Source organism: Dermacentor albipictus, chromosome 8 (assembly GCF_038994185.2).
Source record: "Dermacentor albipictus isolate Rhodes 1998 colony chromosome 8, USDA_Dalb.pri_finalv2, whole genome shotgun sequence".
In the NCBI taxonomy this organism is placed as follows: domain Eukaryota; kingdom Metazoa; phylum Arthropoda; class Arachnida; order Ixodida; family Ixodidae; genus Dermacentor; species Dermacentor albipictus.
In genome coordinates, this window is record NC_091828.1 from 112,063,304 (window position 1) to 112,090,349 (window position 27,046).

General features: G+C 44.7%; 1 protein-coding gene across 3 annotated transcripts; it reads right to left on the reverse strand.

The window, feature by feature from the left end:
• Nucleotides 1-31: 31 nt before the first annotated feature.
• LOC135917137 (uncharacterized) lies at nucleotides 32-25,929 on the reverse strand. 3 transcript variants are annotated; one of them, XM_065450621.2, is made up of 8 exons: nucleotides 25,770-25,929; nucleotides 17,548-17,669; nucleotides 15,218-15,291; nucleotides 12,882-12,977; nucleotides 10,044-10,091; nucleotides 7,309-7,356; nucleotides 3,934-4,130; nucleotides 32-683 (listed from the first exon to the last, which is right to left on the reverse strand). In XM_065450621.2, exons 2-8 carry the CDS (start codon nucleotides 17,657-17,659, stop codon nucleotides 338-340), a joined length of 921 nt encoding a protein of 306 aa, XP_065306693.2. In that variant the 5' UTR covers nucleotides 17,660-17,669; nucleotides 25,770-25,929; the 3' UTR covers nucleotides 32-337. The 3 variants fall into 3 exon arrangements, with proteins under 3 accessions (XP_065306693.2, XP_065306695.2, XP_065306696.2); XM_065450623.2 differs by lacking the exon at nucleotides 25,770-25,929 and adding an exon at nucleotides 25,553-25,720; XM_065450624.2 differs by lacking the exon at nucleotides 25,770-25,929 and adding an exon at nucleotides 22,891-23,048.
• Between the last annotated feature and the right edge of the window lie 1,117 nt (nucleotides 25,930-27,046).

Sequence of the window (27,046 nt, forward strand, 5' to 3'; positions counted from 1 at the left end):
GAAACGAAGAATAAAACACAAACGATCGCACTTCTAAGGATGTGCGCGAATGGCGCGTTTCGCTTTATTGACCAAAAAAAAAAGTACGTAGGGAGAAAGACTGGGAAACGTTGGCGCACATGCTGTTCTCGGGTGGATAAATTTGGGTCACGTGGTTGCGACCATGACGACGAGCGCCCTCTACACATAAAGAATGGGAGGAATGGGAAAAGAGGAAACGAGCAGAACTCCTCGCATCTCCGGGCCTCGGCTTCTCCCTCATCTCCGAGCCTCGTCGTGGTCGTCCCGATCGCGGTCGCGATGTGGCCGCCTGCCAGACTTTCTCATCTTTACGTCTCTACTCGTCGTCGTCGCCGCCGAGCTCATCGCGCTCGTCGAATCCAGGGGGATACCTGCGGTGTCGCCGCATTGTTTCGTCATCGTCGACGGGCCGCCTTCGGTGTCGATTGTGCCTGTCGTAGGGACGGCGACGTATGAAGTCGTCCGGTCCGAGACCGCCGACTGGCTCCGGAGGGACGCGGTCGGCGGAACGCTTGGGTCGACGGTGCCCGCCGTCCTGCGTCCCGGATGCTTCGCGTCGCATCGACGTGCCGTAACGAGTTGAGGAGTCGTCGTCGTCGTCGTCGTCGGCATGCGGTGGACTGAAAACCACCGCTTCCGTTCCATGCGTCGGTGTTTTCCGCCTGGGTTGAGGCGAGCAGAGAAGAGAACGTACGTGTTAGTCTGGCCACGCGCGAGAACTTGTACTTGTTAGCCGTCCTAAAGAAAGGCGTAAGTTGCACAACTTCATCTAAATAGAAGAAAGAAGAAACATCGTTTTTCTCTTTTGTTTAGGTGCATGCTGGATGCACAGAATGTCGGCTACGCGTCAAGGCTATGGACCGGGATTCATCTATTTATATTTATATGGCCGGTCACCTCGTTTGTGCGTTGCCAACAGACGGTCGCGCGGGGCGCAGATTTCATTTTCATTTCATTTCATTTCATTTTCTTTTTATTTCTACTCTTGCCATACAAATTATCAGACACTGACTGAACCCATAGCCAGAGGCTAGTGTGGGGTTCAGGAACAAAAATACACGATGGCAATGACACAACACTTGTGTAAAATAGAAAGCCCTGAATCACGGCGAAAGACCAAAGTACACTATACAATGAGGAGAAAATAACATAATATGCATTTTACAGGAGAATGAATAAAGATCTGTAATGAACAACACTGTACAACAAACACAAACCGCGAACGACTGTCACATAGATCAAATAAGGCTCAAAAAGTATGTTCTTTTCGCGTGGTGCCAATCGCGTGGTGCCAATCGCGTGGTGCCAATCGTGCATGCAAAATAGCGCTTTGGCGTGCGCCGCGAAAGCAGCCTCAAGTCGAAACAGAAGCCCGCGCGCTCTTTCCCTCGCGGGGGCCTCCGGGGAGGGCGACGAGCAGCTAACGGTCACGCGCAATAGGCATTCTGCGTCACAGGCGAGGCGCGCGCAGCTCGCGACAAGCATGCAGCAGCGCGAGCGACTCGATCGCGAACCTCCGCCATGACACCTGATATTGGGAGGCGGCCCGATCTCGAAGGCCATGCACAAAACATCGCCGTTTGGTATGACGTCACACCGCGTTCCTCGTTGTTGCGCTCGCCTCCGCTCGCTTCGCCAGCTGCGTCGCATGCCTTAACATGGAGGATTTTTTCATCTACGATGCTTTATACAGAATGTACGCTTTCTGTATTGCAGCTGCAACCTGCGGGTGCAATTTCATTTCGAAATCTATGTTTTGGTAACGATGCGCAGGTGATGTGCGGTGGCCGCTGGTCACAGAGTCTCTATTAGCATAAGCAGATGCGCTCAGACCGGGCCATACGGTAGACTGAGGAGCTTTCAAGGGATAAATTACCGGTAGGCGGTTTTATCTGGCACTCCAGATAACGCAATGTGACCGTAACGAACTTACAAGAACAGTGCGTGGAGAGCACCACTCGTTCAAGGAGCAAAGCAGTTTAACTATGCAGGGCATGCTGCACGTCGTTCCAAAAAATTACGTAAGTGGTCTGAGATTGTACGAATAAACAAAATTGTCTGGGTTAATCGACAAAATAAAGAAAGAAAGAAGTTGGAAGGTCTACTTCTACTATGATATACTTCCAACCTACAGTTAAAGTAGATCCAACACAACATCTTCCTGAGCAATTTGTGATTGAAAATAGGGCAGTCGCTATGAACGGCGCTCTATCACATCCGCTCCTCGCGTGCGGGGAGTAGGAGGAGCATTGAACTGCTCAACATTTTTTTTACTGCACCTTATCTTCGAGCTCATCCCCATTTTTTTTTAGATTGCAAATACCCACGAAAACAGCCTCTATACTAAGATTGCACGATTCTTGGGGTTGGCCCTCGAGAGAGGCCAGAAATTCGCCGATATCCCAATCGAACGAAAGAGGGTAACTCGCTAAGAAATATAATAGAGAGTTTTAAAGAGTACGGTATTCGGGTAAACGCAAGTGGACTGGGCGTTTTACCGGATGAGTGCAAGAGTTAATGGCCTGCACGGTGCAGCCACCTGGTGGCGCAGAGTTCAATGAGACAAGCACAGCTAATACTGCAGTAACCAAATGTATCTTACTTTCCTGATGGCATAAATTTTTTATAGGAACACGATTACGCCGCTGCCGAAAATTTACAGCAGCAGCGAAGCAGAATACACTGGGTTACTGTAATATTAGCATCGTATTTGTCTGATCGAGCTCTGTGCCACAAGGTGGCTGCACAGTGCAGGTCGTTCACGTTTGAGGAATGGAAGAAAAGCTGAGAAGTGTTGGCCAAGAATCACAATCCAGGCTCGCGGAATGGACGGTGACACCTGTGACCCCCTGGACCCCGACCTAGCCTCCCCATGACCTGGCTCCGCTTTCATCTTCCCCTACTATTCAATAAAGTTGTTTTCTCCTCCTCCTCCTCCTCCTTCGCCTCCGCTCATCCGGTAAAACGCCCAGTCCGTTTGCGTTTGCCCGAAAACTGGACACGCTAAAGCTCTCTATTGCGTTTAAAACTGTAAGCAGGTGTCCTAATTTATTGAGGGAAAATTACCCTGCAGAAAACTGTAAGCAGGCGTCCTCATTTACTGAGGGAAAATTACCTTGCAGAAATCATTTGCACCACGTGTTCGTTCAGAAACTGCGACTCCCCTACAGTAGAATTGTTGGGAATTAGTCCCCACTTGCAGTTGTATTTCTTTGGCTGAAGTACACGCGCTAAGTGTTGTTATCCTTCATATTCGAACGGAAACGAATATTCGAAAACTTCGAATGGTGAATTGTCTCGAATAAAATATAAATCTAGGAGAAAAGACTGTATTCAATTTTAATTCGAATTTTCGAATATTCGCATGCCTCCAGCGTGTGTGATGTGCCTTCACTGGCTCAAATGGGCCTAGCTACGTTGGGCTACGAGTGCTGCTTTACTGTATATTCGAGCAGAAACGAATATTCGGCAACAGTCGATAGTAAATAGTAAATTTCGGCAATAGTAAATTTTTAAATCAAGAACGATCCTAATACAAAGGAATATATTCGCTTTATATTTGAAAGCTCGTACATCCGCAAAGCCTGTACTGTTTTGGACCCTTCACTGCCCTACGTTGACTCAACTACGTTGGTCTGACTACGTTGGACAACGATTGGTGGCGTTGTTCTTTTTAATCGAGGCCAAACAATTATTCGACAAACTGGAAGAGGGGAATATTCGAATTGTGTGCGAGACGATAAGCAAAGGCTTATAGACAATGCGTATTCGAAATTTCGAACATTAGCAAGCTCTAACGTTCGCGTTGGGCCCCCGTCGACCCACCGCGCGAACTTGTGTTTGACATCGACAATCTTTGCTACCGAGGCGTTTTCGCGAACGCGCAGATCCTGTCGTCATGTACGGATATACCTTCTCCTCCTTTTTTCTCTGGCCCCTTGCGTCATCGAGGCCTTAGTCCCGTCTTCACCTCCATGATAACCATAATCGTGTACTGTACCGCCGTCTCTATCGTCATCGTGATCGTGTTCGTCGTCATCGTCGTCGCCAGGTTCCAATGGCATCCCGCCAAAATTTCCCAGCATGCCCATGCGAACTTTCACGCAATGCTGCACGGGAGAAGGACGCACAGTCAGTGTCAGTCACTCGTGGCAAACAACCATGAGAAGCCAATAGCCAACGAATGCTTTTGCACTAATTGTAATTATGTAGATGTAATTATTCGTTACGTTTACGATAAGCTTTTTCTCTTTAATTTTTTTTAATAGGAAGGAGAGAAATTAAGCGAGAGAAATTACCTCCGTCTACGATGGGAGCCGAACCCACAACCTCCGCGCGACGCGAGCAATGTCTTTTTCAATTGGACTAATATGCGCACTTCATCCTCATTCGCTCTTTGTAGACTATAATGCGCATTGACTTCGAAAACTCTCAAAGTTAACTAGGAAGCGATTGGGTTAAGACATGCGTCTCGGATATAAAGTTAGCTTCATGCGGAAACTGCTGTGTTTGGAAGACTATGTTTAGATTGACATTAGTTTCACCTCGACGGCTGGGGCACAGTTAACACTAGTCGGCATGCAAATTAAATATGTCACATCAACATGAAAACCGACCATACAATGTAACGCCTTCTCTCTCTCCCTCTCTAGGCAAAGAAAAGTGATTTTTCATGGCATTACCATGGAACGACGAATCTTTCGCTACTATGGGTGTTCGAATATCAATTATTAAGACTGAATCGAATAAGAATCGAATAGTGCCACAAGTGGATCGAATGTCGAATGTATTTCGAATGGCTTTCGAATAATAAATAGCTGTTTTCGCGATTATTATAAAGCGATTTTCACATTCCAGCATTAATAATGTTGGCAAGTTTCTGTCGATACATTGCACGTTATGAAGTCTCGCTTATTAAATGACCAAATCGAGCATTAATAACAACTAAGTAGTTAGCTCTTATGCCCAGGTCACTTGGGAGAGGTTGAGTGGTCGTGATTTAGCAGGTCAAGTCTGTCTCGATGTACCCTGATCGACGTAGCCTGCTCCATTCTGAAACTTCCTGCGTATTACGGCTAGCACGGCAGCGGAAGCTAAATATATCGTATTTTTGCTTTACATTTATGCCTGATTGAGCTCAGTTGACAGCTCTGAAACATTTAAAAACTATGAGAAAAACGTTCGTACTTACGAATAGTGACTATTGGATTCGACGACTGAATCGAATAGGACGATATTCGATTCGTTATTGGAAAGTTTCGAGCATTCAGACAGACCTGTTCTCTACGTACGTAACAACGTCTTCTTCGACAGCTAGTCGTGGTACATAAACAAACAAACAAAGATTTCTTCTAAAGCTTGTAACGTACCGGTCGGTCATGAGAACTGACTTCAAAAGCGATTACGTCGCTGAGTTGTCGGCTTCTTATTCGGCCTGGTTTCTTTCGGCTCGGTTTCTCCGAATTAAGCATTCAATCAGACAACATCTTACAGGTGGTGGAGCTGCTGATCACGGAGCACAAACGTCGAAAGACACCAGAAAATTCGTTCGTTAATTAGGAGAAACAGATCGAGCCTACTACGAAGGCGGCGATGAGAGGGAGAGGTGCCGATGAGGGACTATCACGAATGTATACACACGAAACACGGAATTACTAATCGTTTTGTCCTGTGCTAATACCGTGCATTAAATACTATGTCTGGTTCGATCGCAATAGGTATACTACTTCATACGCGTACCGGTTTGTTTGTTTTTTCGAAATAAATACCATAAAGAAAGGAAAAAAATTTCGGCTTCTCTATTATGCCCCTTAAATACGAAGGCAGGGCCGTCAATTAGCGTCTTTAATGTGGTTGTAAGTGCCTGTCCCGTATTTCGAGAATTTTCCACACTTCTGGGCGGAGTGGGCATTTACACCTCTTATACACACACCCCACTTACCCAGAGTCAATGCACTGCTTCGTAGAGTACGCTATAAAAAAAACAGTTTACACTTTCTGGGGAGTATTTTTGTCCTACAACTACAATGATAATCTATCTTGCGTTCACTTGAGTTATTTATCGCGGTGCACCCGGTACGTCCATATGTGGGACGGCATGCACGTTATTAGCGTCACATTACATTCTTGCCAGAAAAGTAGTGAGCTCAGATTTTTTTTTTCGAGAAAGAAAACGCAAGCAATTAAGAGAGATGACGATTATTGTTGAAACCGAGAGTGTGAGAGTACCCAAGTATGAGTATGAGAGCATCCGAGAGTATGCTGGAGTGTATGGTTGTGTATGAAAGGAGGAGAGTATCAACGAGTATGATGCAATTTATAAGAGTAGGAAAGTATGAGAGTATCACAGAGAGTATGTTAGAGTATGGCAGCATCTCGGCTTATGCCAAATTGCTTGAGAGTATATGAGAGTGTGATAATGTGATGGAGGATATAAGAGTACGAGAGGGTTCGAGAGTAAGAGAGTGTGAGAGTATGACGAAGAGTATGACAAAGAGTATGAAAGAACTTTAAAGTATGAAGGAGAGTGTGAAACATAAGAGTGTGGGAGAGTAGGGGACTATCTGAGAGCTTGAAGGTGAGTATGAGAGTAAATGAGAGTTTGAGAGCATGACGGAGAGTATGGCTAGAGAGTGTCCCGAACGTATGGTGACGGAAACGATGCCTCTTGTGAGACAAAGGTACACTCCAAAGAGTGCGAAGCGTTTTTAGAGTGATACGCCAAACACGAAAACGGGTGTTAAACATGGGGTATGCAATTACTCCCACATCAATCAGTTGCTCACTCTGTCTTTATGGGTGCAAACCTGGCCATGAAGTTTGAACAAGGTCTGTAACCTTTCTTTCTGCCGTGAGCCTTTGGCCAGTTCCACGAAAATCGTCAAGGGGATATTTTAGTGAAAAATACTCTGCAGGCGACACCGATATATATATATATATATATATATATATATATATATATATATATATATATATATATATATATATATATATATATATATATATATATCGTTTCAACGTATTCACGCTAGAGCCGACACATAATGCAACGCAGAAAAAAGAAGCCAAACTTTTGTAAATAGGTCCTTACTGAACGTTTCAGCTGGTGGACCTGCCTTCGCCAGAATAGTGACTTTCTGACGAACGTTACGTAAAGACATTTTCAAAAGTTCGTCATCCTTTTTTCTGCATTTTATACAGCATATACATACACACATCAGGTAATCTAACGCTTATAATTATAGCATGTGCCGCGCAGTTTTGCCAGGCGATGAACCAAGGTCTTACGTCATATCCACCATGAAACTTGATGGCGAAGAACTTGTTCCTCACGTCCTTGGATGCGACAGGGAAAATGAGAAAGTAAAAAAAATAAACGTTACTCACGCTCGTCCAGCTGCGTTCGTGCCAGACAAACTCGCGTGCATTTAATGAACACGCGAGCCCCTCGAAGGTGCACGTTTTCTTTTTCCCGGCATATCATTCAGGCCCACGTCGATCACGACCGACGTCTCTAACCACCGTATGCAGAAATGCAACTTAAGTCGAAGCACGTGCTTGACTTGATTTAGATGACGCCTGGCGTTAACGTGCCAAAAGACGCTCACTGCGTTTCCTTCGGCGCGTTCCCGATAGGCGTCACTCGGATCAAGTCAAGCATGGGCTTCAACTTAAGTTGCATCTCTGCATACGGGGGTAAATCAACTCGCGAGGAGGTACTGCCAGTCTAGTTGATGTTACTGCTAGTTTCCAGTGATGAAGCGGGGGGGGGGGGCAACCGAATAGACTAGACAATGCAGAGTGCCGACTATGCGCAGTTCTTTATTGTTGGATTCCGCGATAGCATATACGAGCATCAATTCGCATGGACAAAGGTGGGCATTCGAAAGGACACCTTTTTCGCCTCAAAGTTCTAACATGACACGTACCTAAGAAATAAATCCAAGTTCCTGGTGTGCGTCAGTCAAGGTCAAGGTTCCAATTCCTCAATATCACGCCGAAACACCACAGCTCGCGCGTCATTGTGACGTCACAAGTTTCAAGATACTTTTTCGTATACGGGCCGTTGAGACCTCCCAGTGAATGTTCTGAAAGCTTCCCAAGTTCAGCCTTTGGGGCTCTTTTAGAAGGCAACGCAGTCCATCTTTACCGATAATAAGTTAACTATAAGCCGGAGCCAATGACATCCATATTCATGACGTCCCGGGGGCCTTGGTGCGGAAAGACCGAATTGGGGTGGTTGATTGGGCTAGTTGGTAATTCATAATAAAAAAATGATGTACAGCACGAAGGACAAGGACTGCGAGAGCGCAGTGTATGTTGTCTCTCGCAGTTTTTGTCCTTCGTGCTGTACGTAATTTTTTTATCAGGAAACACCGAGTCGGTGTCGCCAAACCGTCTTCTGTTCTCGCGCATTTTTCCACGCTTTCTAATACCTGCGTCAGACGGCGTACGTTAGATCGCGATCGAGCCCAATCTGGATCAAAATTTGAGACCGCGACTGGATTTCTTGCTCGGCTTGAGCAAAGGAACCAGTTGCGACCGAGAATTAAGTTCGATTGCGATCTGGCACGATCGCGATCGAAAGTGCGCGCCGCATGAAACCCTCATGAGGCTCTGCTCACGGTAAAAGTTATATATATTTTTTTGTATTTCAGAAGAGTAATTTACTGACGCAGCTCGAATACATTTTTTTATGCACCTTTAACGATTAAAGGAGTACTGACTTCAAATTTTCACCGTTAATTCTCATCTTTTTTTCCTTGCGTTATATGAAGGTCCTACAGCTCTAAACCCTATAAAATATATTGACCATAAATAGCTCAATTAATTATTTTATATAGCACCTTCCCTACGGCCATTGCTGGTGACATTTCCCAAGAGGATGTTGTGTCTTGTCCTCACAACATGGCATGCGGTCGCGTGAGAGCAGCGTCTGGCGACGTTCTGACATTCACTCCGGCGTCTTGACACCCGTGCACTGTTAAACGATTTGCACCCCTAAAGGCAAAAGAGTGGTGTAGATAGGTCTATAACTCACGTCCTTACACCCTTCTTGGGCGCAATTGTATGAGTTGTAGGCATTTCAGATCGTTGTCGTGAAAAGGACGCGATGATGATAGTGTCATCAAGTGTATTTGATACTGAAATAATTGATTGATTGATTGATTGATTGATTGATTGATTGATTGATTGATTGATTGATTGATTGATTGATTGATTGATTGATTGATTGATTGATTGATTGATTGATTGATTATACTTCGCTGAGAGGACCTCTAGTGCGCGGTGCCGAAAATGGAGCTGCAATGTAGCCGCTTCTCCACCTTACGCCGCGACTGGGCTGCGTGTTCCGCGCAGGTGTGTGAGTTTATTTATGAAAATCTCGTGTTTCTTTTTTTTTTTCTTTGGGGTGGGGGGGGGGGGGCTTTTACGGGTGTAAACTATTTTGGTGTATGCTTTCGTTCACTGCGAGCACCGATGTAGCGGCATAGCGGACTACCAAGGGAGCCGGATCGAGTGTGGAAGTGGAAGCGCCGCGATGACCTGCTCCCACGTGACCTCATACTGTGTCACGACAGACGACACTGTAGAAACACTACCAAAACTGGCTATAGAAAAGCTGATTCGTTAAGTTATTTAGGACACTGGGACGCTTGGCTGTATTTGCTCTCGTCTTTACGAGTACCGGACTTTCATTTAAAGGAAAATAGTTAAGGCTAGAAAATATCGTGTCAGCACCCCTTTAACACGCAAAGTATTCAAAAAATGAACAGAAGTTACTGCCAGCGTCTGCCACAATGCTTGAAAAAAAATTAGGACGAGAGGTTGGGCTTTTGTATTTCTCTAGTAACGAGCATTACTTCTTTCCCCGTAAAGTATTACAGAGACACTTTTAAAAGGGCAATTAAGCAGCCTTTTGAATAATGTAGTGCTTCTTGTTATTGCATCTTTAACACTAGCTACGCGCGTGCAGACGGACGCAACGCCCAAAAAAAAAAGTTCTCGAATAGGACACTTACGACTCTTCTGACCAGTGCCATTCTTGAACACTGTAGGTAAACCCTCATCTGCGAGAGAAAGCAAAGCGAATGAGTATCAGACGCCCTCTCATGAGATAACTTGACACCCCCGGATAAGTTCGTCTGCTTTGCCTGCCGCCATACTGATCCGCTCCCGAGCAAAGTAGGTCGAAATAAAAGATAATGTAGCGCTTCGACGAGTTGAAAACAAAAAGAAAAGTTGCGACAAACTTAATGTTTACGCACAGCAGCGCACTTATGAACCGGTATGCAAACCGTGACAGCTCGTGTCTCCACCAACAACGAAAAATCAGTCGAGAATGCAGCAGAGGATGGCTCTGACACATCACACATAAGCTTTCGTGTACTGATCATTTGTGTACATATTTTTTATTAAAATAAATAATAGGAAACGTTGGCGGCACCTTTATGGCGGCACTGGCTACTCCTTGTCACTTAGCAAAGGAAACTAATATGTGCATAAAAAAGATCGAATAGTGTCACAAAATATGGCGCACAGAAGAACATCAGATGTATAGAAAACAATGCAGTTCTACAGTACATGAATTACAATGCTTTGTGCATGGGTATTTCAGTACACATACGCATATATAAGGTCAAACATATTGAATGGCGAAAACACAGAACACAAACAATTACACTGCAAAGCTCAGAACACAATTACACATGGCACAAAAAAACAGGATGACAACATAAGTCGATGTACTTATAATGTACGAAGTTGCCCAGCACTTAGCTTTGTTTTCGTCTTATTTGATCACAACTGCGTGCAACAGTGATCCGCCTAAACTTGTGCACAACTTTCTGTCTCAGTGAAGGAAAGCGAGGCAAAGCTATGGACAGGGAGCGCGCAAACAAAGCAGGGGGCGCTCCCGACTAAAATCGCGTAAAACCCCTTAAACCTCGTAAAGTAGCGACACTCTCCGCCTCTGGCTTCACTCCTCCTCGTTTCTTTTCTCTTTCGCACTCCTTCCTCGACCGTGGCGCCGCCTACACTGCTCGAGCGTAGCAACGGCTCCAACATACGCTCCTCGCCCCTCCGTAGATGCTTCTCGAACAAAAATGGCGCTGATGCACGGCGCGAGGGCCCACGTGATGCTATTAGGCCAATAGCGACGCGGCGGCGGCCTCAGCCAGAGCGCGCGAGGAGGAGGCGGCATTCTTCAAAGCGTGGCACTGCTTTACGAAGTTTAAGGGGCTTTAATGTCGCGCATTGTAAGCCACGTTTTTCTCAGCTGGGAAAGAGAAAATGCGAACATCATTTTTCGGCAACTAAAAGGTAACTCCAATTGCACCATTTAGTTCTTAAATCTGAACCGTTTCTTCTGCTTTTTTTCTTCTGCACAATGGTAAATGCGAAACCGTCACATGTGGAAGCTACGCTAATTCAGTCTCACTTCGAAAGAAACAAAGAAGCGCTCTGGAATGCTGCCGCACTACTTAGCGCAGTAACACATGTACAGAAGCTCCGCCCCTCCAGCTTTCCCTCCATTGCCACAGAAAGTTGTCTTGTCCGCTAGTATAGTCTTAGCCTTTTTCTTATATATATATATATATATATATATATATATATATATATATATATATATATATATATATATATATATATATATATATATATATAACTCTCTTTTGTATATATATATATATATATACAAAAGAGAGTTCTAGCGTGTCCGCTATTCCGGTATACGCAGTGGCGTTTCCGTGGTACCTGGTTACCGGATGCCGTAGGCGACATCATGTGCCGATTCAGCTAACCACAACGCCCTAATTATTATTATCATCAGCAGCAGCCTATTTTTATGTCCCCTGCAGGACGAAGACCTGTCCTAGCGATCTCCAGATATGCCTGTCTTGCGCTAGCCGATTGCAACTTGCACTGGCAAGTTTCCCAATTTCATCACCTCACCTAATTTCCTGCGCTTCCTCGATAGCGCTTCTCTTCTCTTGACACCCACTCTGTAACTCTAATGGTCCACCGGTTATCTGCCTCGCGCTTTACATGGCCTGCCCAGCTTTATTTCTGTATCTCTTAATCTATCTCTTATCCCTTAATGCCAACTAAAATATCCGGGACTAGGAATGCTTAGGAGCGAGGATCAACGGCGTATATTTCAACAACCTTAGATTTGCAGATGACATTGTCCTGTTCAGTAACAATAGGGATAAATCGCAACAAATGATTGAGGGCCTTAACCGAGAAATTTGATGAGCACTGTTGAAGTTTAATATGCTGCAGACAAAGGTAATATTCAAGAGCCTGGTAAGGGAACAACAATTCATGATCGCCAGTCAGCATCTAGAGTCCGTGAAGGAGTACGTTTACCTCGGACAATTGCTCACAGGGGATCCTGATCATGAAAAGGAAATTTACAGAATAAAAATTGCTTGTAGTGCATACGGCAGGCATTACGAAATCCTGACTGGAAGCTTACCACTCTGGTGGAAAAGAAAAGCGTAAAATCATTGCGTTCTACCGGTGCCAGTCTATGGGACAGAAACCTGGAGGTCATCAAGGAAGCTCGAGAGGAAAATGTTAGGTGTAACGTTAAGAGACAGGATGAGAGAGGTGCGGGTCAGAGAGCAAACGGCCTTAATTACAGACACATTTTATTGCTCCGCGAGTGTTATTGTAAAAAAAATCAACAACTTTTAAAAAGGCAACCTGTACCCGAATATGACACTGCCGAAAATTCCCACCAACGGCGAAGTAGAATATACACTTGCTTATGCGCAACAATAGTTTGCCTTGTCGAGTTCTCCTTATCATTGGTGTGTCTTTCGCGCCATGAACAAATGCGTATCGATACTTACACTTGGTTCATCCTTGCAGTAGGACTTGTTGGCCCCCATGTCGAGGGACATGGCCAAACAGCCGTTTAGATCTTCGTGGAACGGAGCCTGGGACATCTGTTGGAGAGGTCGCAAGGGCCAGGGCCCATCACAAAAAAAAATATTTTAGCCATCGTAAGAAATAGAAAGAAGGAAAAAAATCGGTGCCTTTGTTTTCTTCACGCTGCTCCCGAACCATACTTATTGTATTCGCGTAGCAGTCAGACGCTATCCATGCTAGGTGTGACGTTGTTACAGCGTCATGAATGGATAGAGATCGCTGAATGGCGCGATAAACGCTCTCGCGAGAGCGTTTATCGCCCATGTGTAAAGGGTATCGTGGTAAACGCGTTTACCACGATACCCTTTACACATGGGCGATATTAAGACTTGTATGTAACAAAACACAATCAATTACAAGTAATTATTTACTAGTAATCAATTGCGTTTTTTAGTAAATGTGGCAATGTAACGATTCATTCCTTTACTCGGTAACGCGCGCTGTAATTGAATTACTTTTTTGCAGCAACCAATTACGTGTAATTAGCTGCATTTTTTGGCAAAACAAGCCATAACAGGCGATGCAGCTTCGAGCTCTTAAATTTGGCGGCAACAATCGTGCGCCCACACGGATGTAAATATGCGCGTGGGTTACCTCCGTGTTACCTCCTTCCTACAATCGGCGTCCTCTCCCTCTCCATTTTGTCTCTTCCCTTTCTCCCTTCCCCAGCGTGGGGTAGCCAACCGGACTCTTGACTGGTTAACATACCTGCCTTCCTTATATCCCTCTCTCTCTCTGGTGCTGCTGCTGCGCCTCGATATCCCGAACAAGGCAGCCTTGCGCATTTGCAAACTTCTCTTGTAAGTACACCACCGCTGAACTTTTCTCCTATAGTCAATTTCCCACTCCTTCTCTCGCCCCTAGAAGCACGCGTTCCACTCATGGGCGGTAAGAGCTGCTTGCTCAATACTTATTCGCTTAGTGCAGTTTTCGGCCTTTGAACGCAAATGATTTCAGTTCGATATATGCGCGTACACGTGACTCGTATACACCTGTGTTTTGTGATTGTAAGACACGGGCAGTATCAACAGCTCGGAATGATATGCAGCTTTATGGTAAGTGACAACACAAATTTAGCCAATATTCGGAGGAACGTAAACGTTCGCTGACCGTCCGTTACAGTTAATCATTTAAATCTCTGAATGGCTAGCGAGTGAGGGGCGCCGGTCCACCAGATGTTGGCCAACAAAATGGAACGGCGCTTCGACGGCCCTTTAGCCATTGTTACTTCGGACGTTGATGACTGGGAATCAACTTGTGAACAATTTTCAGTTTTTTTTTTTCATTGGCCTTATCGCGGTAGCACCTTCTGCTGGCCCCAGCAGCAACGAAGCGCAGAAGACCCAGACCTGAGCATCGCGGCATCGAATAACAGCAACCCTGTGTGCAAAGCGTTACTAAAGCAATGACAGGAGTTAACTGGAGCACGTCCATGATTACGCTGTGCTGTTTTTTTTACACTAGCAAAAAAATAGAAAATAGGCAAAAAAGGATGCAGACGGACGTCTGCACCGTCCGAGTCCTCCTGAATGTGTTCGTACGTCACGATTAGCGCAGCCCTTTCCATCAGCGCGAGCATTTAACAGTTTTCAATGTCGCTGCAGATATATTCTCCAGAAAACGAAAGAACATCGCGGAAGAACATTTTGAGAAGCAATTCTTATTGAAGATAAACAACTTGTCAAGGATTGCAGATGATGCAATTTGTGTGCTTTGATTGTAAAAGCTTATAAGGAACAAAAAAATTGAATCGAGACAGTGAACAAAACAAACAAAAGAACAGTAACATTTTAGCCGGCCGCAAAAGAAGTTTTATATGGCATCCCTCATCGTGCGGCCCCAGTATGAATATTCTGAAAGGTTACAACAGTACAGTAACATTCACAGACAGGTGAAGAAGGCGCTCCAGCGCACTCCTCCGCAACGAGGACAAGCGGATAGGACAGTAACAAATGTTAGTTTAGGCTTCAAAACCTTTTTTTTTCGGTCTCGTTTGCTTACTCGAAGCGGAAAGTTCGCACATTACAATGGCCGACGTCACCCATGGCCTCCGAGATCAGTTGACGCGCGACGTACACACTCCCCGATCCCGGAGGCCCTGTGATGACGTCACCCATGGCCTCCAAGACGAGGCGATGCGCGGCGTACACACTCCCGGATCTCGGAGGCCCTGTAGTAGTTACATAGCACGTTGGCTACTCGCTCATCGTATGACTTCGAAAGCTTTGACTACATCGGTGGGTTACGTCACACTTACGACGGCGGCCATGTCCTTCTGCGATTGGTTTGTCCAACGCTTCTTGATGCCGCACTTCTTGAATACTTTGAGTACTGTCACATGCAAAACGAAAAATAAAAGATGATGAAATCCGAAACCGGTGTCCCAATGTCAGAATTTAGCCCATTTGTCCCTTTCGTGGGACAATAAATGGCGTCCCACACGTAAATTACAAATCTCCGTAACGAAATTACGATGCCGCATCCCACCGTTAAATTTTTACCTATACAGGTCTGGTCTGGCGCCGTCCACTCTGTGTCCAACCTTCCTTGAACCCAGAAACATTTGATCACTTTCTAGTAGCATGCCGTCGATTTAGAAATCAGAGGAAGAAACTAGAGTGCTCATTCTGAAAATTTATTTCTTTAACTACTCAAAATATGCACTCCTTCGGGGCTTCTTCATTGGGCTTTAGCGACAACAACATCTGCGTGGCCATTTGCGACTGGCACAAGAAGGCTACCATGCTAATTCTTGAAATCAATGCTTGGATAGATCATTAAGTCCCTGATTGTGCCTCCGAAATTATTCTAATAATACTTAAAAAGCAAGGATACGAAATTTGCAGTTTATATATAATTACAAAAAAAACATTTCTATATCTTCCATGTAAATCTATTTTTAATTACCATGAACGTTATACTTCATCCCGATTTAATTTTACGTTTTTCTCTCTCCCCTTCCCTATAACTTCTAACCTTTAACCGTCGGCTTCTTGGCCAATCTCCCGTAGCACCACAATTTAGGAACAAGCAAGCAAGCAAACCATCAGCGTAGGAGATAATTGAGCAAGCCTCCAAATATCGAACGCCTAAATTACGAAATCTTAGATGGTGCAACTACAGGTGTCCCTCCGAACCTCGTTACTGCAGCGAACAGGCCTCACAAAACATTTATTTAGCAACTTTCTTCCAATAATTTTTTGCCTCCTCACTCATATTCGCTCATTTATTAATGACTCCTCACGTGTCATCATCATCATCAGCCTGTTTGTGGCCAATGCATCACGAAGGCCTCTCCCTGCGGTCTCTAATTGCCCCTGTCCTGCGCCAACCGATCCCAACTAGCGCCCCGAGAATTTCCTAATCTCATCGCTCCACCTTGTCTTCTGCCGTCCTCGACTGCTTCCTTTCTCTGCGTACCCATTCTGTAACCCTAATGGTCCAACGGGTATCTAACCGGCGCATTACGTGACCTGCCCAGCTTCATTTTTTTCTCTCAATGTCAATTAGAATATCGGCTATACCCGTTTGCTCTTTGATCCAAACCGCTCTCTGTCTGTCTCTTAACGTTATGCTTAGCAATTTTCGTTCCATCGCTCTGTACGCGGTCCTTAACTTGTTCTCAAGCGTCTTTGCCTCACGTGTACCTATATATTTATTCAATTACTCTCTCATCAACATGCTCTGGCTTATGCTCACTCACTCACTCGCTTACTTGCTCACTCACGTACACACTAACGCTGCTGAGCCTCGTGGTTATAGCTCTGCGTTTACCCTTTCCTGGACCTATTATTCTCCTCCTGCAACCGATTCTTCTGAGGCGTATTCGGGTGCTCTTTTCATGGCGAACTGACAACGCTTTGTTACAAAGCTGGTCTGAAATACCAACTAAGAGCACTTCTGCAAGGATCAAACGGCTCCACTGATGTTAAAGAGACACTAAAGGGAAAAATGATTTTTTCTGCATCAGCAAATTACCGTTCTACAAGACCAAAAACACCACTCTTACAACGATAAGACGTTTGGTAAGCCAGAAAAAGCGCAAGAACGAAATACGGGTGGCGACGCCTACTTATGTTGCCGCACCTGGGGGCTGTGACGTCTTGGATCTTGACGGCATCTTCTAGGGCCTACTAATTGTATATAGCGGTACAGATTGACTACATTGTGTTCTAAAGGAACCAAATATTAAACATGGCAAGTTTCGGGAACCTTTATTCAGCCAACGCGGCCCAAAATGCGAAAACATACTTTGGAATCCCTGACGTCACGCTGACGTAGCGGCGCTTGGGTTTCGGCGCGAAATTCAAATACTGATACTTCGACCTTCATTTTGTCATCTGATAATCAAAGTTCTTTTCTTTTTAACGGCTGCCTGCAGGGTTCTCAAACAATGCCTCATTAGTTTAAACTGATTTATTGTTTCGCTTTAGTGTCCCTTTAACGAAGCCACGTTATCTCTATACCCTACCAGGGTATTGTCGTAATACGTACAGCTTTAAAGCTGTGTTTTTTTTTACGATCTTCATAACGCCAGCAGAGCGCTCTCAAGCGGTCACTACCACGTGCCGCTACGTTTCCACTCACGTTTCCTGCACTCGGGTGTCCGGAGTTGCTTCCCCATCCTGTCCTCGAACGCGCACTCGCATACCACCACCAGGCAGACCAGAACCAGGAGTGCAAGCACCGGTCTGGCCATGTCGGGCGTGCTGCGTTGAAAGCCGTGCGCAATTAACTGCGAATAAATAGAGACGTTTAGCTTGTACGCTATTCCGGTAAACGGGAGCGCTTTGGGCGGATTACCGGATGGTCGGGGTGTAAACGTGAGCGGTGAAGCCACCTGGTGTTGTAGAGCTCAACCAGACAAACGCAGAGCTAAAACTGCAGTAACTCACCACATCCTGCTTCGCCACTCGTGCAAATTTTTGGCAGTGGCGTAATTGTGAACATGATTACACCACTGTCGAAAATTTACGCCAGCAGCTAAGCAGAACATAGTAATTAGCTCTTTGTTTGTGTGGTTGAGCTTTGCGCCACCAGCTGGCGCCACCGATCGGGCTGCTCACCTTGACGCCCCCGCTGAACCGGAAAACCGCCCGCGCTTGCCCGAATACCGGACACGCTAAACGTCTCTTTTATCTGTTGAATACCGAGCACTTCGCTGTAGGTGGGTTCCTGTCTCGCATCGTTTATGGCTTCTTCGGTAAAGTAGAAGAAACAGAAAGCAAGTGTCCGATGATAGAACGAACCTCGGTTTCCGGAAACAGCAGCCTCATTCTCTAATCATTAGACCGCAATCTTCTTTTTAACAGTGCGTCAGTACTGGGAGTGGAAGAGTGGGAAAAATCGTGTACCGGGTGCTTTTAATGCGTAAGCATTCTTTGGCGAGCTCCCCGGCCCTGTCACGCGAAAAGTGCACTGCCTTGTATCTGCACAAAAATGCATAATTTGCTATATTACGACATTTAATCATTGTGATAATGTAAATGTAGATGAATGGTAGCTTTTAACCGATGAGGAATAACTTAAAGCAAAAACAAAATAATTTATGAACAGAATACACATAGAGACCCCTAGAGATACACAGGGCTCCTTAGAAAATGCATAGGGAAGCTTATAGTACGGGTGAGCCAAGTGAAATTTGGGGATGGGCCAACTTCAAATTTGGAGCTGGTGTCGTGGCGCTAGGTTACGTTTCGAACCCGGCTCCATATGGTAGCAGGGCGTGGGCTTCAGGTTGAGGAAGTCAGATGTTCGGACGTTGGCAAAACGATAACCAACCGGATACTGGCACTTTAACAAAAGTTATTTACATCGCTGAATAGGAAAAACAGAAAAATGGTGAAGTGTTTAGCACCCAGCGTCTGGAAGAACCTCGTATCCATAGCCCAGAGCCGCTTGTTTTCTCTCCGCACCGTCATTACAACATCTTTGTTCCAACCCTCCCTCCTGGCGGTAGCCTATCACACACAGGTCACAACCAATCAAGAAGCGCAAACAACACTGTTGCCGATGGCATGTCGGACCAGCGGCCCCACCAAGTTCCAGCGGATGCAAAGGCAGAGAGAGGGTCTGGCCGTGGGAATGGGAGAGGAGATCTGTTACTCCCTAAAGCCCCTTAAACTTCGTAAAGTAGTACCACGCTTTGAAGAATGCCGCCTCCTCCTCGCGCGCTCCGGCCGAGGCTGCCGCCGCGTCGCTATTGGCCTGATAGCATCACGTGGGCCCTCGCGCCGTGCATCAGCGCCATTTTTGCTCGAGAAGCGTCTACGGAGTGGCGAGCAGCGCATGTTGGCGCCGTTGCTAGGCTCGAGCAGTGTAGGCACGGAGGAAGGAAACTATGGAGAGGCCCTACCCCCTCCGCGCGCTAGGAGAAAAGTGTGGCGGAAATGACGCAGTAGGTTCTCATTGTTTTGCTGCTTTTTTATTTTTTTTTTGTTGTATGGCCACGCCCTTTGGGCCACAATGGCGGCGTTGTTATGGTTTTGAGCGCTCACACGTGTTGCTCTGGTAGGGTTTCGTGTCGTGGCAAAGGCGCTGTGTGGGCGGGTTTGCGTTAGTCACCGTGTCTTGTTGCGCTGTGTTACCTGCACCGTGCTCTGCCGGATGTTGCTGTGGCCAGGTGGGACAGGAGGAGCTAAAGTTCGTGAAATGAACGCGCATGCAAGGTCGTAAGCAATGTACCGCGCCACGGCAATGGCTACGGACGAAGGAATATCCGCGGGAAATGTTGCCCTCTTTCGCGGAATCATGATAACGTGCTAACGATTGCTTAGTATTGCTGCGGATGTTGGCTTCTTATGATATGACTAATAAAAATCGAGCCCCTCGGTTAACCCCCTTTCTTCTCGTATATATATATATATATATATATATATATATATATATATATATATATATATATATATATATATATATATATATATATTTGTGTGTGTGTGTGTGTGCATATGTGCGTGTGTGTGTGTGAACCGAGGCGCCCGATTTTATTAATCATAGCACAAGAGGTGGTGGTGCTGGCTAACACTCCCTGCCAAGCGGACAAATTACGCAGGGCGTGCCAAAGCAAAGCCACATTAATTAAAGCACACCGCAGGGTCTAGGCTGCACTACGGTAACGGTCGACCGTCAAATCAACACTTCTGTGCCCGCCGCATTAACTTTGCGGCAATGGCATTGCCAGAGGTCGCGCATTTGATTCCGACCGCGGCAGCCGCATTTCGACGGGGGCGAAATAAAAAAAAAAGCTATGATGCACTTAGATTTAGAGACACGTTAAAAAACATCACCGTGTCAAAATTAATCCGGAAACCGTCACTACGGCGTGCGCCTCCTAATTAGATTCTAGTTTTGGCACGTACGGCCCCATGATCCAATTCTAGTGTAATGCTTCTGCCACGATGCAATGTGCCATGCGAGGTAACGACAATGCTCAACCCTCTCAGAGGTTACGAAATATGGCGCACAACAACGCCTCAAGCAGACGCCTCTCCCTGTGTGTTCTCTGTACTACGCATGACAAACGGCAGTGGTGCACGCAAGGTAACATTTAACACCAACTCACCGCTCTCGTGTGGACTAAGCGTTGAAGAAATTAAGCTTTAGCGCTTCAACATCACCGATAATTATCGCCAATCGAAGCAACCAGCAAAGAAAGCTTCGCTTACATCGGTTACCACAGTGCGTAGGATCTGCATTTTTTATTTTATGTTTTTTTCGGGATTGTACGCGACCGCGTCGCAACGATTTGAAGACTACGAGGCAACGTTGCAGCACATGCTGTAATGCGAGAATCTGTGACTGAACATAGATCATGGCCTCCGAGATTCACCCCGCACGCGTTTTTGCGTCGCGGTGGATCTCGAAGGCCATGCATATATCGGCTTGGTTCTCGTCGCGGCCGCCAGGGGAGCGAGCATACAGTTTGAGTCGTGATTTAAAAAAAAAAAGGAGCATTTCGGCTGTTGTGTTTTAAGACGAAGGTTTGATCCCTCCATTGGTCGCGCATTCCTTTGCGAGATTGTCCATGACCTCGCAGCAGCATTAGATAGGGGCAATAAAATAGACATGATATTTCCGGATTTCGAGAAAGCTTTTGATAGAGTGTGCCACCAAAAACTGCTTTTGAAACTTAAACCTATTCTGAAAAATGATACATTGCTCGCATGGCTAGCGGCATACTTGTCATTCAGGCATCAAACAGTATATATTGATGGAATCAGTTCGGACCCTGCCCCTGTAGAGTACGGTGTTCCTCAGGGCTCCGTCCTGGGACCATTACTTTTCTTGGTTTTTATAAATGATATTGCTGCCAATATATCAGTTAAAATACGTCTGTTTGCCGATGATTGTATACTTTACCATGAGATTTTGTGTCACCACAATCAGGGATTATTAAACATGTATCTACGTAAAATTCACGCCTGGTGCTCAACTTGGCAAATGTGCATTAATTATAAAAAAAAACATTAGCTATGACTGTGACACGAAAAGTTAGTCCTTTGAAGTTCCGCTACACCATCGATAACAACACCTTATATCAGGTTGCAAAATAGAAATACTTAGGAGTCATAATTACATAAGATCTGAAATGGAATGACCACATAACGTACACTGTAAGTAAGGCAATGAAACAACTTGGATATTTAAGAAGAACTCTTAGTAAATCCTCTACAGAAATTAGACTGCTGGCGTACAAAACTTTCATTAGATCAATTCTAGAATATGCATGCAGCAGTTGTTTGGGATCCACACACAGAGTGCAATATTACCAAACTTGAAAATGTCCAACGCAAATGTGTCAGGTTCATATATAATTGTTACAGTTGGAAAAAGTCCCCATCAGCCCTTTTGCAAACAGCCAATTTAGAGACCCTACAGGTAGACGACTCTAGGAAAGACTAAAAATTTTCTACTTAATTTACCATAACCAACTTGGAATAAACAAAAATGCATATTTTCATTCAATTACCCAGCGACAAACCCGTTCATTCCATTCAAAGAACGTGAGCGAGTTCTTGTTGCAGAACAAATGTGTTCAAAGTCTCATTTTTCCCGAGCACAATTCGCACATGGAATAACCTACCTGCCAATGTGGTTGAGTGTTCGACGGTGTCTGCTCTCTTAAGTGCATTCCGCAATAGGTAACGATACATCACATCATTGTGGCATATTGTTTGTATTCCGCTTTGTATAGCCTATGTGGGTTCTTCTAATGCCGTACTCGCTCGGCCAAATGTACATTGTGTTCCTATATACTCTGTTGTTATGTACCCCGCTCCTGCCTAAAGCCTGACACCCAGGCTGGCAGTATGTAATAAATAAATAAAATAAATAAATAAATGTCGCAAGTCGATTCAGACTTGACCCCCTTTGGGCGGCCAAACGTCCCGTATTAGAGGTTGGATTGCACAACATTTTGACGAGACACACAGAAGAAAAGTACACACCACAGAGCGCTCCAACCTCTAATATGGTATGCCAACACGCCCAGTCTTCAACCTTGGCAAATGTTCCGACTTGTTTTTGTTTTCTCACTAGAAAACAATATACACACGAGGTTTCCTGTTTTTAATGGTGGACAACTGTTTTGCATGTTCTTCCTCTCTCTCTCTCTCTTTTTTTCTTGTAATGTGGCGTTGTCATAAACATTGAGGCAGTGTCGTTCTTGTTGTGATTCTAGTTCTGTTGTAGGCACTAATGATTAACAGTACCTCTATTGGTAGACTGTAAAAAAAATGCATCCTTAAAAGTGAATGAGGGTAAGAGTCTAAGTTATAGACATATTTACACCCTTATTCACGTTTAAGAGCGTAAAATATTTTACAATGTACTGGTAGCGGTGATAGTCAGGCAGTTATGCATCATTTTTCTTGTAAATCTCGACATGCAGTAGGAGTAAAAAATATTGTTAAACTTTGTTGCACGTACATGCAGAGACTGGAGGCTCCCGGTACTGACAAAGTCGATCGTGTACCCGCGTATACTTCGGCTTTATTGTGAATCGAACAAACAAGTGGCGCTCTCAAACATCGAAATAAATTGAATTCACTTGTGGGGCATGCATTTATGCGAAATTTCGAACGAAAATCAGCCAGCTGCTTGCCTTGAAGAGTTATGTAAACAGCTGACGTACGCTTGCTTTTTTACAACACTCAGTGCATCTTAACCATCATAACTATAAAATGTTCCTCTTTAGTGTCCCTTTAATACAAGACAACGAAGAGAACAGCTTGTGCTTTTTTTTACTCTGCATTTGTTTTCTTTGATCCCGTGGGCTTTGTTTGAATACATACGCTCTCCATCTGTGGATCTTGAGACTGCGTTTGTTATGCGCTAGGCAAACGCGTATAAAACACTCACAAAACGTGCACGAAGGCCCCAAATGGTGCCTCGCAAAAAAATCTGGCTTGATGCTAACTTACTACAAAGCGACAGAATGTAAGAGCGTGCGACACATACCCAGTTAGGAAAATAAATGTCATCAGAGATAATGAAACGACACAGTCAGTTACGCGTGTATATCCGTTGTGAGGCCATTTGGAGCAATTGAAAGAGTGAATGTGTCCTGGTGTTGAAAGTTTCAGGGTCGAACAACAGTATGCAGCTCAAGTGTCACGCTTAGGATAGGGACAAATTATTTTTTGTTTCACCCGAACTATATGAAGGCTCAATTCACTGGGTTACTTTCTCACTCGGTACGTAAACCATAAAATAGAAGTGCAAACATGAACAATTGCAAAGCACTTTCCCATGTTAGTTGAGTGACATCTGCAATATGTACTCCTACTTCATCTGAGATAACGAAAACATCGATTTTTCGATGTTACAGTAACGTGTTATCTCGCTTGCTCTTACGTGTTTCAAGTGATTACATGTGAATCGCAACACTGGTCTTATAAACAACATGTGGACTGGTTGAATAAAAGTTGTAGAATTTAAATTCTAGGGACTGTAGGAAGCAGAATGTTTATTTAGGCCCTGAAGATTTTTACAAAGGTTGCCGGAAATTGTATGCTTAACAAAAAAATAGGAGCCCGAAGTTTACAAACGCGAAACCTTGTACCAAGAACAGATATTGTAGTGCTGGAAACTTCATCTGTTAAAGTGGAGGAATTTGATAAATTAACTGACAGCTTATGTGAATTGGTTGCAACGTTTACAATGGTATCACAAGAGTCCTAACCATATATTAGTGATGTGTTAGAGAGCCATATGTGTAATACATCAATATTGTCGGCTTAAATGTACTATTATATGTGGTTTACAGAATTGTGATATTGTTTTCATTATTATTGCTGATATAAGGAGTTGTAAACTTGATAACTTTCTTTTCTAAAGCTTTTACAATTTTTCAACATTTTCTTTTTGTTGAAGAAGTGCCGGCCTAAATCACAAATTCGCTTTCAACAGTCACTAGATTTGAACGTTTTCTGTTAATTGCAACAACCCTCGTCAAATGTGCAGCAGCGGTTCCCGAGAAAACGGATTTTTCCTTTCCCATTTATTCCCTGAGCTAAAGGTTCATTTTAACACTGAAAATATGAACGTCTACGACATATAAGGATGAAGCACAACCTACCGACACTTTATTACTGTCAGTGAACGCGTTTTTATAGATGGCGATAGGAATTAAATGTAAGAAGTAATGAAATAGTTTAGGAGGGGCGAATAGTCGAAACTTGCTATTAACGAATTGAATAGTGTCCTATTCGATTCGATCTTCGAATTGAATAGTCACCATTCGTAAATGCGAATATTTTTCGAAAACTTTTCGAATATTTCAAACAGTCAATTGCGCCCAATTAAACATAAACTTGGAGCAAGAGTACGGTAAATTTCCGCCACCACAGGCATACCATTGACATAAAACATGAGAACTAACTTGCGTAGCACGGCAGGCTACGTCACTTAGGTAACCATACTTCACGGGCTATGCAGCGATAATCCGCGATCTCCGCAGAATCCTGTGTATGTGAAGAAAAAAAAAAACTACTTGTTTGCTCCTGATGCTCGATTTGTGCTTTTAATAAACAACGCTTCGTAATTAATGTACTATGTGAGGACAGAGACTTGCTAATTTTCGCTAAATTTACCTGCGATAAAGGCTGTTGATTATTAGAAAACTATTCTAAAAGTATTGAATATTCGATGTATATTCGATTCGAGTCGCTTCTGGCACTACTAGATTCGTTTCCAATTTGGTCTGGAATATTCGCGCACCCCTAAAGTGTAGCATTGAAATATAAGAATATAAGGATTAATGAGTTGGTACTTTGCACTTCGCGGTTTCTTGTCGTGGTCGTTCATATTTTCGGCGTTGAAACTCCGCGCAACGTAATCATGAATTTGAGCCTCCATAGCGCAATAATGGGTCAGCGGCTATCCTGCAAAGCAATACAAACGACACACACAAACAAAAATCCTGTCCGTGCTACTTTTTCAAAGCGAAACGTTTAACTAGACCCAAACAGACGCTGTCAAAATCTGGGACCTCATTGAGAGCTGCTGGTCATGGTGGCCATGGCGAACTGGGACCACTGGCGGTATGGGAGCGGCCCATTCGATTGGTAATTACAAAAGCGTGACTTACAGCTTGAATTAATTGCTTGAATTACAGCTTGAATTATAGCTTGAACTAAAGACTGAATTAATTGCAGCTTAAATACGAATATTCCTTTAAGGTGCAGCTAGAAGACTGTTCTTCGCATTGAGAGTTGTACCCGAATTTCCATCCGCTGAACGCTGTGCAACGCTACCGTGCCACATCGACTGCAGTGTAGAGCTAGGACAATAAATACGCAACTTACGCCAGCTGAACCCAGGAGAGATGAAGCAAGGGGACTCGAGCTAACTACCCTTCCACGCGCTGTCTCCCCTATTTGCCCGTAAAACTGTAGCCTGGCTTTGTACTTGCACGACTTTCTGGCAGGCTCGCTCAAAAGAATACTGCAGTCTTTAGAGACGCATCTGTTGCGTTTCGGGCTTAATACCCCGCCTGTCGTTAATAGCCGATAAAGAAAGATGTTCAAAAGAGTCCCAGAAGTGAAGTACACGTGTATCATTGCGCTTTGGGAATCAGCCTTCGTTAGCCGCGAAGTGTGCATTATGCTTAATAACTCTACAACAGTGCCCTCTACTGTGTACTAGGGTTCTGCGTTAAACGAATAACTCTCTCTAGCAGAGGCATAACGTTCCCATTTTCCTGGATAAGGGGGTGGGGGGTAGGGGGGGGATCAGAACTAGCTGTTCTGTTGATTGAGACACACAAAATAAATCAGTCATTGCTGTGATCAAACTTTCGAAGTTTTTTTACGCATGCTTCCTTTCTTTGTACAACAAAATCTCCTTGAAACATTCAAAAACAGCGACACGTAACACGTCTAAGGTTTCCGGCCCGGCGGGCTGGGGGTGGGGCGGGGGGAGTATCCTTGCTCACCCGCAATTGACGCTTATGCTCTTAAGTGTACGCAGTGCTACAAGTGTGTACAAGTGTCTACACAAAGTGTGACTATATTACACGTGCCAAACGAGCACACTTATGCGCACAAAAAGGCATAAACTGCAAATGCAGTTGAATTAATACTAGCATATAACGTTCTCGACTTTTCATTTTTTGCTTTAAATGAAGGTCCTTACCCCGAAACCCCGGGGGAAGAAAATCTCTGAGCCTCAGAGCGCCCCGAAATGATTTACTATTATAAAATTTCTACAAACCAGTTTTGGTTTCGTTTCTGGGGGCACAGTTCGGCCTCCACATTGCTTGATCAGCCTGACATCGGCGTTGGCTTGGGTGTCCACGGGCCATAGCGGGCAATCGCCGGCTGTTAATCTTAAAATGGCTTCAACTTATCATTGCAGGCCATCCTGGAACACCTGCAAGTATGGCGTCGCCAGAACTTCGGCTCCGACGACCGCGCGATCGGGCTATCAAATTTTCCCGTGTGATTCTGCTATAAGCCGCCATTGTTGGCAGTTAACTCGAGAATCTGTTACTTGCGCTGGCAACACTGTCCAAATAAACAAGAATGGCCGCAATGGCCGTATGGCTAAGAGTGTAGAGTTTCTATGGCTACGACATCCGGGC